We start from the raw sequence: 13,324 nt of genomic DNA, 5'->3' as shown, positions 1-13,324 counted from the left end.
GCCCCTTCTACTTGCAGGTTGATTATTGAGATCCTGGGAAGCAAGTTGTGAGGAAACTCTGGTTTAATAAACCAAAAACCAAACCCGTTGCTGTCTAGTCAATCCCGACTCACAGGACAGAGGAGAACCGCCCCATAGGGTTTCCAAGGTGGATTCAAACTGCCAACCTTTTGGTTAGCAGCCAAACACTTAACCACTGTGCCACCAGGGCTCCTCCAGTTTAATAGGGAGTGGGAAACTCAGTGTTTGTAAGGCAGGGGGGATCAGCAGAAAGCCAATAGAAAACGGAGCTTGAAAATCGGGCCATCTGAACTTGAACTGTGTAGAGCCAAGAGTGTGTGACCTTGGTTAAGTCATTTCTTCTCCTTAAGCCTCAGTTCCCCCATTGTCAACAGATGAACAGGGCTGTTGGGAGAATCATAGTACGAAATTCGGGTAGCACAGTTCCTGTCACATAGTAAGTGCTCAGTAAATAGTTGTTAAAACATAATCTGAATCAAAAAATACTGGATTACTTATAGCATTCATTAAGCAATGAGCTAATGTTGCTTTATTGAATGTATCCATTACGCCAAGGAGAGCACTAGATGGTGAGGTTACAGCAGGAAGAAGAACGGATTGTGATGCTAGCGCTCAGGATAACGAGCTGCCGTCGAGTCGACTCTGACTCATGGTGACCCATGAGTGTCAGGGTAGAACTGTGCTCCATATGGTTTTCAATAGCTGATTTTTTGGAAGTAGATCACCAGGCCTCTCTGTCAAGGCACCTCTAGGTGGACTCGAACCTCCAACCTTTCGGTTAGCAGCCAAAAGCATTAACTCTTTGGGACTACAGTTCACAGGATAAGACAGAAGACATGAGCAGGACTGGAGAAGAAGACAAGTTGTCTGAAGATATGAGAACCCACTGTCACATCAGCCATGCACTGCAGATCTAGACTCCAAGGTGCAGGCACCCCATCCCTAGCTTTGGGGGACTAAGAAGTTACTCCACCATCCCTTACCTACAGTGGCTATTATACTCTGGTTTCCTGCAATTTATAGAATAATTTCTGAGCTCATTTGCTCAAGGAAGGCAAACCCATTTTAATATTAGCTTCAAAGAGGTTTCTAGGATGGTAAATTTGCTGCCAATATAAAAGCCTAAGCATAGATTTGTTTAGGATTATCTGGATTTCTAGATTTTTCTGACCAGAAGAAAGAGACAGGGGCAGGCACAGGTGCCATCCTGGAAAGCTGAAGGTAAGTGAAAACATTGTAAAAAACAAAGACTAAACCCATTGCCATTGAGTCCCTTCCAACTCATAGTGACCCTACAGTACAGAGTAGAACTGCCCTTTAAAGTTTCCACTGCTGTAAATCTTTGTGGAAGCAGACTGCCACATCTTTCTCCCATGGAGCTGCTGGTGGGTTTAAACTACCAACCTTTCGGTTAGCAGCCTAGTGCTTAACCACTGCACTTCCAGGAAAAAACCAAACCCATTGCCATGGAGTCGATTTCGACTCATAATAACCCTATAGGACAGAGCAGAACTGCCCCATAGGGTTTCCAAGGAGTGGCTGGTGGATTTGAACTTCTGACCTTTTGGTTAGCAGCAGAATGCTTAACTACTATGCCACCAGGGCTCCCTAAAATGCCATAGACAGTGTTAAACTCTTTTTCCTATTGAATAGCATTAGGCATTTGCATTCCTGGGGCATAGCTTCATTGAAAGCCATCATCACACACAAAGGAAAGAAGGAGAAGGGGAAGAAGAAGAAGGAGCAGGAGGAGAAAAAAGAGAGGAAGAAGAGAGGAAAAGGGGAAACTGGGGGAAGAGAAAGAGGAAGAGAAATTAAAAACTGCAGAATAGCCTAGGTCCAAGTCCAAACACTTAGCAGACATTCAGGGTCAAGGGCAGATTTTTCCCTGCTTCCCAATGGAACTACAAGGGGGTTGGAGTGAACTCCCCAAGCTAGAAGGCCTTCCTTTCCTGGAGCCTCCCACCCTGGCTGAACCTACTTGGCTTCTTCCCCTGATCTTGAAGGATTTGTTGTTGTCTTACACAAAAATGATTTGGAGACAACAGTCTCCCCAGTAGCCCCTATCTATCCTTGCCACTAACTCTATCTTTCACTGCTGCAAGTCAAATGTCCCAGGTCAAAGTCATCTGGGAACTACTTTCAGGATTTTTTCCAGCTGCTCCATGGGAGAAAGGTGTGGCAGTCTGCTCCCGTAAAGATTACAGCCTTGGAAACCCTACGGGGGCAGTTCTACTCTGTCCTATAGGGTCACTATGAGTCAGAATTCAATTAGAAGACAACAGGTTTGGGTTTTTTGCTTTCATGCTCAGTAATTTGCACATGTCATCTAATTTAATCTTTCTTACTCTGTCCTTAAGAAATTAGGTAATTTTCATTGGGTCCTCCAACTAGGAAGTAGCAGAGTCAAGATTCAAACCCAGGTTCATTTGACTCCACAGTCTACACTTATCTCATTAAGTCCTGAGGTCCCCACCATGAAATCCCCTCTTCCAAGAACCTTCTAAGAATTCAGCTAGATGTGAGCTCTATTTCTTTAGTGGTTTTTGTGTGTATCTCTCCCATTGGTCTTAGTAAACTTCAATTTATAATACAAGTATCAATTTGTTTGTCTTTTATCCCTATTATTCAGGATATCCTTTTATTTTTTAAGCATTTTGAAAGGAAATCATTCTAAAACTTCCCTGAATTTTAAAAGAGTTACGTTATACTGGACAGAGTGCTTGGGTGGTGCAAATGGTTAATACACTTGGTTGCTTACCAAAAGGCTGGCGGTTTGAGTCCATCCAACGCGCCTCAGAAGAAAGGTCTGTTGATGTGCTTTTGAAAAAATAGTCTTTGAAAACCTTATGGAGCACGTTTCTGCTCTGACACACACTCAGAGTCAGCTCAGTGGCAACTGGACTTTATAGTGGACTGAATTTAACATTTTCCTCTCAACCCTACTCATCTTTATCAACACCAGATACTATAACAAGGATATAAACACGACTTTAGAGCAATTTACCTCTGTGGGCTATGTGGTGACCATTAAAAACTCAGGGTCCTTGGCGCTTCCTCAGATCTACAGAATCAGAATCTCTGGGTGAGGGACCAGGAATCATTCAAGTTTAAGAATCACTGCCTTAGGATATGTATGGGCATTTGAACCTGCTTAATACTCCCAGACTCCTACGGTTTTTTAGTTCTTGTGTCTGCTCGCCATGGTTTTTTCTGACCTCTCCCATGCCTCAAGTTGGCAGCTGTCATTTCTCACTGCCAACTCACATTGCTGGATGAATTTCTTCCTATTTCTTCTTCTACCCACTCATGCCATGGTCTCCAAATTATCCCTTTTTAGCTTTAGAACGCTTTGTTGAAAACTGAATCTTAAGCTGAAAAATAAAAAATTTGCTGTTGAGTCAATTCCAACTCATGGCGACTCCATGTGTGTCAGAGTAGAACTGTGCTCCATAGGCTTTTCAATGGCTGATTTTTCAGAAGTAGATCATCAGGCCTTTCTTCTGAGCCACCTCAAAGTGGACTTGAACCTCCAACCTTTCATTTAGCAGATGAGGACATTAACCATTTGCACTACCCAAGGCTCCAAATCTTAGTCAGATGCCCAATATAAAACACAAAATATCAGAACTGCTCTGATGAAACATGGAATGAGGGGCTTGGATTTCCAGTGCTGGTCATTCCACATTCCCTGTCCATCACCACCACTGATGGTGGCCCTGAGGCCTCTCCACCAATTCCCTAGGCTTCCAACAAAGAGCATTTCAAAGACATTGAAATGAAAGAATGCAATCTTCAGGTACGTCTTGCCACATTTTATGGTCATAGATACCTTACTTTTAGAAATATTGAAGATTATCAGAAAAACTTTTTTTCCCCATGTAAGTGTGTCAGATAGTCCAAGATCAAATGTGTAGTCCTCTTTAACTGAGAGCATATCACCAACTTTATAATATAGCCTCTACAGTATATCTGCAAAATCACCTCTTACACTGACTATTTTTAACCTAGAAAATGTTATTGTCATTTTATTAGTAACTGGACAACCATCTACTTTTGAAAGGTTCTCAAAAAAAAAAAAATGGTCAAGGGAATTTGCCTTTCCAACAAATCTCTCCACTCTGACAGAGAATGTCAGAGCACTCAGAAAAACTTTGCAACCTTTAAGATTTTCATCATTTTCTATTGGCTGAAGTCTACATAAGCTAGTACGGCAATAGTCTACATGTAAGGTCCAAGCAACAGTTCTTAAACTTGAAAAAAAAAAATTTAAGCAAAGTTCTTTTAACGTACTGTTTGGCCTTCTCTTCCAAAATTTATAATTTAGAAATACACAATGCACTGGAGGCAGGGATGGGGGGATGTCGTATGGAGAGTACAATATGATCTCAATGGTAGATTAGAACAAGCTTCAAAGTCAGATATATAGAGAAGAATAAGGCAAATGTCATAAAGTGTTAATAACTGATGAATATAGGTAAAAGGTACACAGGGAAAAGGTATGTCTTGTTCTAGTCTTTCCATTTTTGTGTAGTTTGAAAATTTTTCAAAATAAAAAGCTGAAGAAAATGTTCAAATATATGCACAAACAAAGCATAGTCATACATGTAAGACGAATGTATTCAAAAGACTTCATGGGATATTTTTGGTTTAAGGTTTGAAGATTATCTCAGGGTAATAGTTTTGGCGGTTCATCTAGCCTCCAGGTCTCTAGAAAGACTAGATTCCATGAGCATTTGAAATCCTGTTTGGCATTTTCCACCTTTTGATCAGGTGGTTGCTTCTATAGACTCTTTGATCAAAATTTTCAGTAATGGTAGCCAGGCACCATCCAGTTCTTCTAGTCTCATGGCAAAAGAGGCAAGTGTTCATAGATGCAATGAGCCACACATTCCATTTCCTCCTTCTAGTCCTGACTCTCCTTTTTCCTCTGTTGCTCCAGGCGAATAGAGACCAATTGTTGTGCCTAGGATGACCGCTGGCAAGCTATTAAGACCCCAGGGACTATGCAACAAACTAGGGGGTAGAACAGGAGCCCTAATCATGTTATTAGGCCAATTAACTGCGATGTCCCATGAAACTATGGTGCTGAACCTCCAAATCAAAAAACCAAATCCCTGAAGTCTTCTTAAAACCAAACAGTAGTTTAGCTTAACTAGTAAAGAATGTCTGCCTTGAATATTGTGCTCTTTTAAGACCTATCTTTATGGGATCAAACTGACAACAACTCAAAAGATTAGATAGGAAACTTCGGGGGCAGTGAGTTTATGTTAATGGAGGAGGAACAACTTAGAAAACGTAAGAATGGTTGCACAACTGGAAGAATGTAATCAGTGTCACGGAATTGTTCATGTAGAAACTGTTGAATTGGTGTATGTTCTGCTGTGGATAGTCTCAAAAACAACAAAACAAAATGAATTATAAGAAAAAAGACGTGGATTAGGGTAAGGCAAGTGAGGCATCTAGGGCACAAAATTTAAGGAGGCACTCAATCCTAGGGTGCTGAGTGCCTCCTTAAATTGTGTGCCCTAGATGCCTCACTTGCCTCACCCTAGTCCCGATATAGTACTCAAAAACAGCAAATTCATGTGCTTTCTCAAGCTGACTGTAAACCCTTTGGCTCCTAAAGAGAAGAAGTTTAAGGTCAATTTTATACATGCGTGCATTCATTCATTTATTCTTCAAACATGTATTGAGTCCCAGCTATATGACTACTCCGTACTAGACCCCTTCTCTTTCCTATTTAGTTTGACTCTCAAACAAAATAACCTTAAGACTAATTCCTGTCATTTATTCATCTATGCATTAGGTGCTGAGGACACTATGATGACAGAGAAGTCCCTGATAAAATGTCCTACTATCTGCCAAACACAACCCTAGTACTATTATTTTTATCATCATCATCATCATCATTGTCATCATCATCATCTATTTACATGTCTTTTTTCTCAATTTGATTGAACTATTCCAGGGCAAGGAATGGGTATTATTCATCTTTGTTTCCTTGGACCCAAGACAGTAGTACATAAGGTATTCAGTATATAGTTCTGGAAAGACGAAACCATAAATCTACTTAATTGTTCTTACTCAAAGGTTTGCCACAGCTCAGATGAATATGAAATGTATAATACTGGCTAACATTTAAAATATTTTAAAAAGTTACCACCAAGTCGATCCTGACTCATGGCGACCCCATGTATGTCAGAGCATAACTGTGCTCTATACGGCTTTCAATGCTGATTTTTCAGAAGTAGATCACCAGCCCTTTCTTCCCAGGTGCCCCTGGGTGTACTCAAACCTCTAACCTTTTGGTTAGCATCCATACACATTAACTGTTTGCACCACTGAGCTAACATTTACTGGGTGCTTAAAAACTGCCAGGTATTTTCTAAGCTCTTTACATGTATTAAGAGTCTCGGTGGAGCAAACAGTTAAGGCACTTGCTTTTAACCACTCACAGGTGCCCCCAAAGAAAGGCCTGGTGATCTACTTCCAAAAAATCATTGAAAACGCTACGGAGCACAGTTCTATTCTGACATACATGGGGTCGCCATGAGTCAGAATCAACTTGATGGCAACTAGCTTTTTGGTTTTTACATGTATTATTAACTCATTTAAGCCTCACCAATCCTGAGATGAGAATCATTTTACAGATAAGAAAACAGGAGTGATTAAGTACTTCCCCCCACATCACACAGCACATAAGAGGCCACGCCAGAGTTGAATCTAAGGAACCCAGCTCTTGACCCTCTTGGAGACTCCACTAAGCTATGTCACAATTACTACCCAAAGAGGAGCCCCCCAAGTCTAAACAGCACTCATCTTCAGCTTGCTTTTCACCAGTTAAATAGAAAGACCTAGAGGACACCAGGGACGTTTTTAACAGAATGATTCTAGACTCCAACAGTCCGGGTAAGCAAGTCAGACTTTAGGGGACTTCCTGCTTAATTTCACCTTGTCTAAATATAACCAGCTAAAAATAACCTGAAAGGGAAGTGTCTCAGATCCGAAAGAGGAGCCGCAGCCTGCTGCAGAGGACGTGATGATGTGAAAGAATGATCTGGCCTCCGTAAAACACGGCGAGGCTTTTCAACATCAGCAAGTTGCACATTGTGATGAGAAAACAAAATTTCCCATTATTGAAATTCCATAGTGTATTTAATTATGCAATTATCTTATTGTATGAACAAGCGCTAAGGCACAGCAGCCATTGGAAAGATTTTTGCAACTGGGAAGTGCAGAATGTGTTCTTTCCTTCAGCTAATTACTTCTTACGAGTCCATCCATTTTTCTGGGATTATGGAAATGATCCTATTTTTGGATCGTCTCATTCAGAAATCCAGAGCAGATCAGACCCCCACGCTTTGCCGCTCCAACTTATAAGTATGACCCTTGTACAGGCTGAGTATATTTCGGGGGAAAAACGTCTGCAAATTCATGCCATCTTTGTTTTCATTAATCTCTTTCAGCTCTTTTCCCTTTGAAATTCACATAAATATACTGTACCTATAAATTTAAAAAGCTGTTATACAAATTACATATTTTCAATGATGCGCACACAAGTATACTTTTATTCATTTGCTTAATAAGGATTTATCCCAAAGGGTTTGTATATCAGACTGTAAAACCCAGAGTACTCCATCAAAACATCTCAAATAAGTATGCTGTGATGTTATTATGCACTTCTATTTGCCTCAGTTACTTCCACAAATACGAAATGTAATCATGCAAAATTAAACATTCCATACATTTTCTGTTCATTCTCTAACACTCTCCCTCCACTCCAAAATAGGCTATCACACTTTCGAGTTTACAGGAACAAAAAGTGAATCAAATTTCTTGTTTCAGAAAGCATTACGAGTAATAGGTCTTTTCACTTAGGGCTTCTCATCTACAAATCACCTGGATCTTTACACATAAAACATAATTAATCCATACAGTCCGCTATTTCCCAACCCATTGGGAATCCGCCTCACTGATAATCACTAGAGGAGAAGACGTTATTGCATTTTTCTCAACCTAAATTTGGTACAGGGTTTTAGGAATAGTTTCATTTATCTGTGCATGACCAAGAGGCACACTCATTATGTAGAAAAATCTCATCCTTTCTCGCAAATAAGTAATATTTCAGAATGTAAACTCTGGACCCCAATTGCCTGGTGTTTGAATCCCAGCTTTGTTATGTTTAGTTGTAAGACAATGCTTCCCCATGCTTCATTTTTTGTAGCAGTAAAATTGAGATAATAATAGTACCAATCCCATAGGGTTGTTAGGCGGATGAAATGGGTTCATACACGTAAAGCACTTAGAACACAACCTTAATAGCATTAGCTATTATCATCTTGTCCTGCCCAGATATGACACCTGAAACCTTTGAAAGTCATTTCACAGCAATCACTCCATTGGGGTCTCACCATCTTCCTGGGAAGTAGTGGAGTCGATGCTATTATGTCCATTCTACAGGTGAAGAAAGTGAGCTTCAGGGAGGGTTACCGGCAGGCAGGACTAGAATCCCTGGAACCTACTCTAGTATCCTCTCGACACTTCTCTCTCTTTCCAGAACAAATTGACTCAGTGGCCCAGACAGGTCCCTGCATATTTGGGGCGGGGAGGAGGGGGATCTTGCTTCAAGTGAGACATGGGAAGCTTTCTGTTGCCAAAGCCTGTCTTGCATAGCAAAAGAGATCCAGATAAGCAGGAGACATATCAACAAGACTGCCTAATCATGATTTCTGCTAACTATGAAATGAAAGTTAATTTCATGCCTTGCATTCACAGACAAAAAGGTTCAGAGCTGTTTAAATTCTCTTCAGCCCAATGACAGTTAGTAAACAGGAGGCTTCGTGTTCTAATGCTTAAAATCACCCTACGTATCTCAATATATTATTTATGTGCTCAGCTTAAAATAAACAGCAACTCCGAAGTAGGTGAGTGGTCTCATTTAGTACGAACTTTTTTTTTAATCTGACAGTTACTTTCAAACATCGGTAAACAACCTTAATTCACTTCTAACGAATTAGTAGGCTACCGCTGCGTCTACAGGAGGCAAGCAGATTGTATTAGTAACCAAAACAACTTTCTCCCTGTCAATCATCTGCACCTCACAGGGGGGATGTGGGCTTTGCTGTCTCGTTACTCAAACCAATCCATGCGCACACGTAGTTCCAGATGACTTCTTCTGAGGTCATGGTCTTCCACACCTTTGGTTAGCTCTCTTGACTCTGAGATGTGGGATGGGGTCTGGAGAAGGGAGATTCTCAGTGCTGCTTATTAAGAAAGATATAGACAAATGAGAACCTTTCCAGGGGGGGTAAAGAGTTTGGAAGTCATGCCATACAAGCTCTGGTTGTTGAGGAAACGTAATTTGAAAAGGAGGCTACTTTTGGGGGACCTCAAAGGTGCCCTCAAATATTTGAAAGGGCATCACTTTGCAGGAGGAAGACTTGTCCTTTGTGGGGGTGAATAGTAAAATTAGGACCCAAGGGTGGAACTTACATAGAGGGTGGGTTTGACTTCAACTTAAGAACGCTGTAACTGGAAAAGAGTTGCCTCTTAACGTAGTAGGCTCTTGGCCTCTAGAAGTTCTCGGATACTCGTCAGATGGAATCCTTAGAATTGGCCAAGGAACAGGACTAGATGAGATACGTAAGGGGTCTTCTAGACCTAAGATTCTACAGCCCACGAATCTCAGGGTTACTGACTAAAATGGTCTTCAACAAGCAATCACAACCCTTTTGAAACTTCTCTATTTTAGGAGCCTTTAAAGGACCTACGGTCAACATTTAAAAAAAAAAAAGAACCATTGATTAAGCACTGGGTATGTAACTGACCCATCATGGCTATACACACAATGCCAGGGCCAGCAAAACAGGGAAAATAAGCAGTTAAAAGCAGCTACTTTGGGATTGTGCAGTTTCAGCCTGTTCTTTGGTTTTATGGCTTGCAGCCTTTGGCCCTTCCATGGGTAGCTGGCAACTCTCAAGTCACCTGGACTGTCATATGGTCAGGGAGGGGGGTTCCACGCTTAGCACATCATTCTGGTTGGCCTCCTTCTCCCCCCACCTCGCCCCTGCCCCAAGTCTGGAAACACAACACTTAGCAAATTGGCCAAGGGATGTCTAATCTAGTTTCATCGTTAACAAAACATTGTTCATAGCAGTGAAACCTTCAGTCTCTGCCTGAAACCAACCTTTTCTATGAGACGCAAACTGACTGCTCAAAACACAGTTAAATACAATTCAAGAAGAAAGGGAGAAAGAGGTGGGGGAAGAGAAATAAAGACACCTTGCATTTATATCCAGGGTTTATAGCAACATTTTTACACAACATGCAGACATATATTCTTCCAAATTATCTAGTAAACATTGTCTGGATTTGGGGGTAGGAGGGATATCCTACCTTCAACATACTGACAAAACATTAGAGAGTTCAGAAATATAAGATTCCTCAAAGGATATCAGATTATCACTCTCTGGGTGTGAAACTTGATGTTGCTGATTTCCTAATATGGGAAGAGCAGACATCTGGTATTTGCACTTTGGAGTAATAGAATATAAAATGACAATAATGTGTTATACTTACAAAGTACCCTTCATCCATGAGGCTCCAATTTTACCAATATAAGTTCACTGATTTTCGCAAAAAACCTGAAAGGAAGAGGGTAAGTTTGTGTTACCCCCACTTTGCAGATGGGGATGTTGAAGTGCAATAGGGGAATCAATTATTAGTCTGTTATGATGAGAAAATTAGCAATGGGAGAACAAGACACACAGCTCCGGTCTCCTCACTCACTTGGCAACTTGGCCACCCATTTTTCCCTTGGGGACTGATATTTCTCATGTCATTTTAACCACACTCTCACATATAAAACACATTTTACCCAAAGTAAGGCAGTGATAAATGCAACCCCTCAGTTTTAAGAGCCACCGATATCCCTTTAAGACCAGAGAAAAGTTTGGAAAAACATCCCATATCCAGTTTAAGACATGGAGAAAATATGAGACCAAATACAGCCACTCAACTATAATCTGGCCTGGCAATAATATTACTACTGTTCTGTTTATTATGGACTTATGCTCACATTTCAGCACATGGACTTGTATTTTTAAAAATTCCAAAGAGGTCAGAATGCTTCATAAGAAATCTTGCTAACAACATTTATAGAAGATTGTATTTTTAACAACCCTTTCTAAGACACCCCATCTCTTCTACCACTCCCAGGCCATTTCTTCATACATTGAACAAATAATCAATATTTATTGAGTACTTATGATGTGTAAGTTTCGCACTGCATGTGGTTTCTTGGAGGACACGAAGATGTGTCTGACACAGGTCTTACCATCAAGAAATTTATAACCCCATGTCTCAGTGATTCTAGTACAGTGACAGCCTCTCCAGTCTAAAACAATCTGGGGAGATCTGATGGTTCCTGGGCTCTCCTGAGGAGACGTGGACACAATTCCAGAAGGATGGCACCTTCGGGGAATATTCTCAACAAAGATGAGTTTGGGTTCTGTTCATGAGCCATATGCTATTTCTGATTATAGAACTTCTAAAAAATGGGTCTCCTTAGAAATGTCTGCTGCAGAACCTTTCTAAAGCCCATCATTCGAGGGTCATGGTCTCCCACTGTCTCCCCCTTCCTCACCTCTCCAGCCACATGGAACTCTTTGCTATTCTTCAAATACCCAACCATATTCCCACCTCAGTGTCTTTGTCCCTCCAGTCATTCCCTTTGCTTGGGACATTCTTCCTGCAGATATTTCCATGGCTTACTTCATCATTTCCGTCAAATCTCTGCTCAAATTCCTCCTCCGTGAGGTCTCCTCTGATCTCCTATCTAAAAGAGCTAAAACCCACCATCCTCTGTCCCCATATTGATCTTTCTCTTCTTCTCAAGACTTACCATACCAAACAGCTGCCATTAAGTCAATACCAACTCATGGCGACCCCATGTGTGTCAAAGTAGAACTGTGCTCCATAGGGTTTTCAATGGCTGATGTTTTGGAATTAGATTACTAAGACTTTCTTCCGAAGTGCCACTGGGTGGACTCAAACCTCCAATCTTTGGTTAACAGCTGAGCACGTTAATCATTTGTACCACCCAGGGACTCCCAGGCTTAATATAACCTGACTTTATATCATCTGTCTCTTTATTTGTTTTTCTATGTCCACCCACTAGAATGTAAGCTCCATAAGAGCAGGGACTTTTCATATTCACTGCTAAATCCCAGAGTTGAGCCAGTCCATAAATACTAGTTAAATGGATGAATTGCCACACTGACACATACAGGAGAAAGGGTGTCTGCTTTTCTCCGGTATCTCCTTTCACTCTCGCTGGGATACCGGTATAATTACTAATAAATGGATTTCAATATTGGCGAGTAAGAGATTTTCCCACCTTAAAAAAAAAATTCCACAAACACTCGGCAAGATGTTTCTGGAATACATAATAAACACCAGTTTTCATCATTCTCCCTCCTCTTCATTGTTCTAGCCCTGGGTCTAGAATTAGGGGCCCTTGTTCCCCATCCAGCTCTGCGGTGAGCTGCTCTGTGACCTTGAACTTTTCAGCCTCCGGGGCCTTTGTTCCCCAATGGTAAAATAAGCAAGTTTAAGAAGATCACTGTCAAGTTTCCTTCTAGTACAGAAACTATGAAGACAAGCCCGTAAGTGATAGGCCAAATTATATTCATATTTTTGCACCATCTGACTTAATAGCACTATCTAAGTATAAGCATATCTCAAAGGCAGCAAGGTCATCATTTCATACTAAGCAAGTAGGAATCCCAGAGGGAAGGATTTGATTATCTAACTCTATGTACAAGCATACCAATTTTGGACAAATACCCCAGATAGCACTGAAAACCTGTCTCCTCCCCACCTGAGCTATCACACCACCAACATATGACAGACACGCAAAGAAAGATGCCACATCAGCTTTTTATGGCATCTTCAGTCACAGACACTCCATTCGGGTCTCTAAACAGATTTCTTGTTTATTTGCACATTAATAAAACTCGTACCTTCTCCAGTCAGATTTTCTTTTCCCCCAAGCAATCTGAACATCCAAAGAGATTTGGAAGCAATTAACATTCAAGAGTAACAGAGCAATCAACCCGGGAATCACTAACAGGACTGGACAGAATCCAAAAGCAGATATTAGGTTAATAGTGAGTCCCCGACACAGGTTAATTCTGCAGGGCAGAGACGTGGTATGTTTTCAACAGCTTGGTGATGCTGTCACAATCACATATACCTCTTCTATATATGGTTCCTTGCCTCCCCTACGACATACTTTTTT

The 13,324-nt window shown here is 41.0% G+C and overlaps 1 protein-coding gene across 2 annotated transcripts in view; it reads right to left on the bottom strand.

The window, feature by feature from the left end:
* PPARGC1A (PPARG coactivator 1 alpha) overlaps window positions 1-13,324 on the bottom strand; it is an 804,378-nt gene that overhangs the window by 544,857 nt on the left and 246,197 nt on the right. Inside the window, exon 2 of one of the 2 annotated variants that reach the window (XM_004375139.2) lies at window positions 10,603-10,667. The exons of the other annotated variant lie outside the window; for it this stretch is intronic. Within the exon in view, the coding sequence (XP_004375196.1) occupies window positions 10,603-10,620 (18 nt within the window). The 5' untranslated portion in view covers window positions 10,621-10,667. The remainder of the gene's footprint in view (window positions 1-10,602; window positions 10,668-13,324) is intronic. 2 annotated transcript variants of the gene reach the window in all.

This window comes from Trichechus manatus, unplaced genomic scaffold, assembly GCF_000243295.1.
Source record: "Trichechus manatus latirostris isolate Lorelei unplaced genomic scaffold, TriManLat1.0 scaffold00034, whole genome shotgun sequence".
Lineage (NCBI taxonomy): Eukaryota > Metazoa > Chordata > Mammalia > Sirenia > Trichechidae > Trichechus > Trichechus manatus.
The sequence above is the reverse complement of the archived record's forward strand: the minus strand, read 5'-3'. Positions and strand labels throughout refer to the sequence as shown.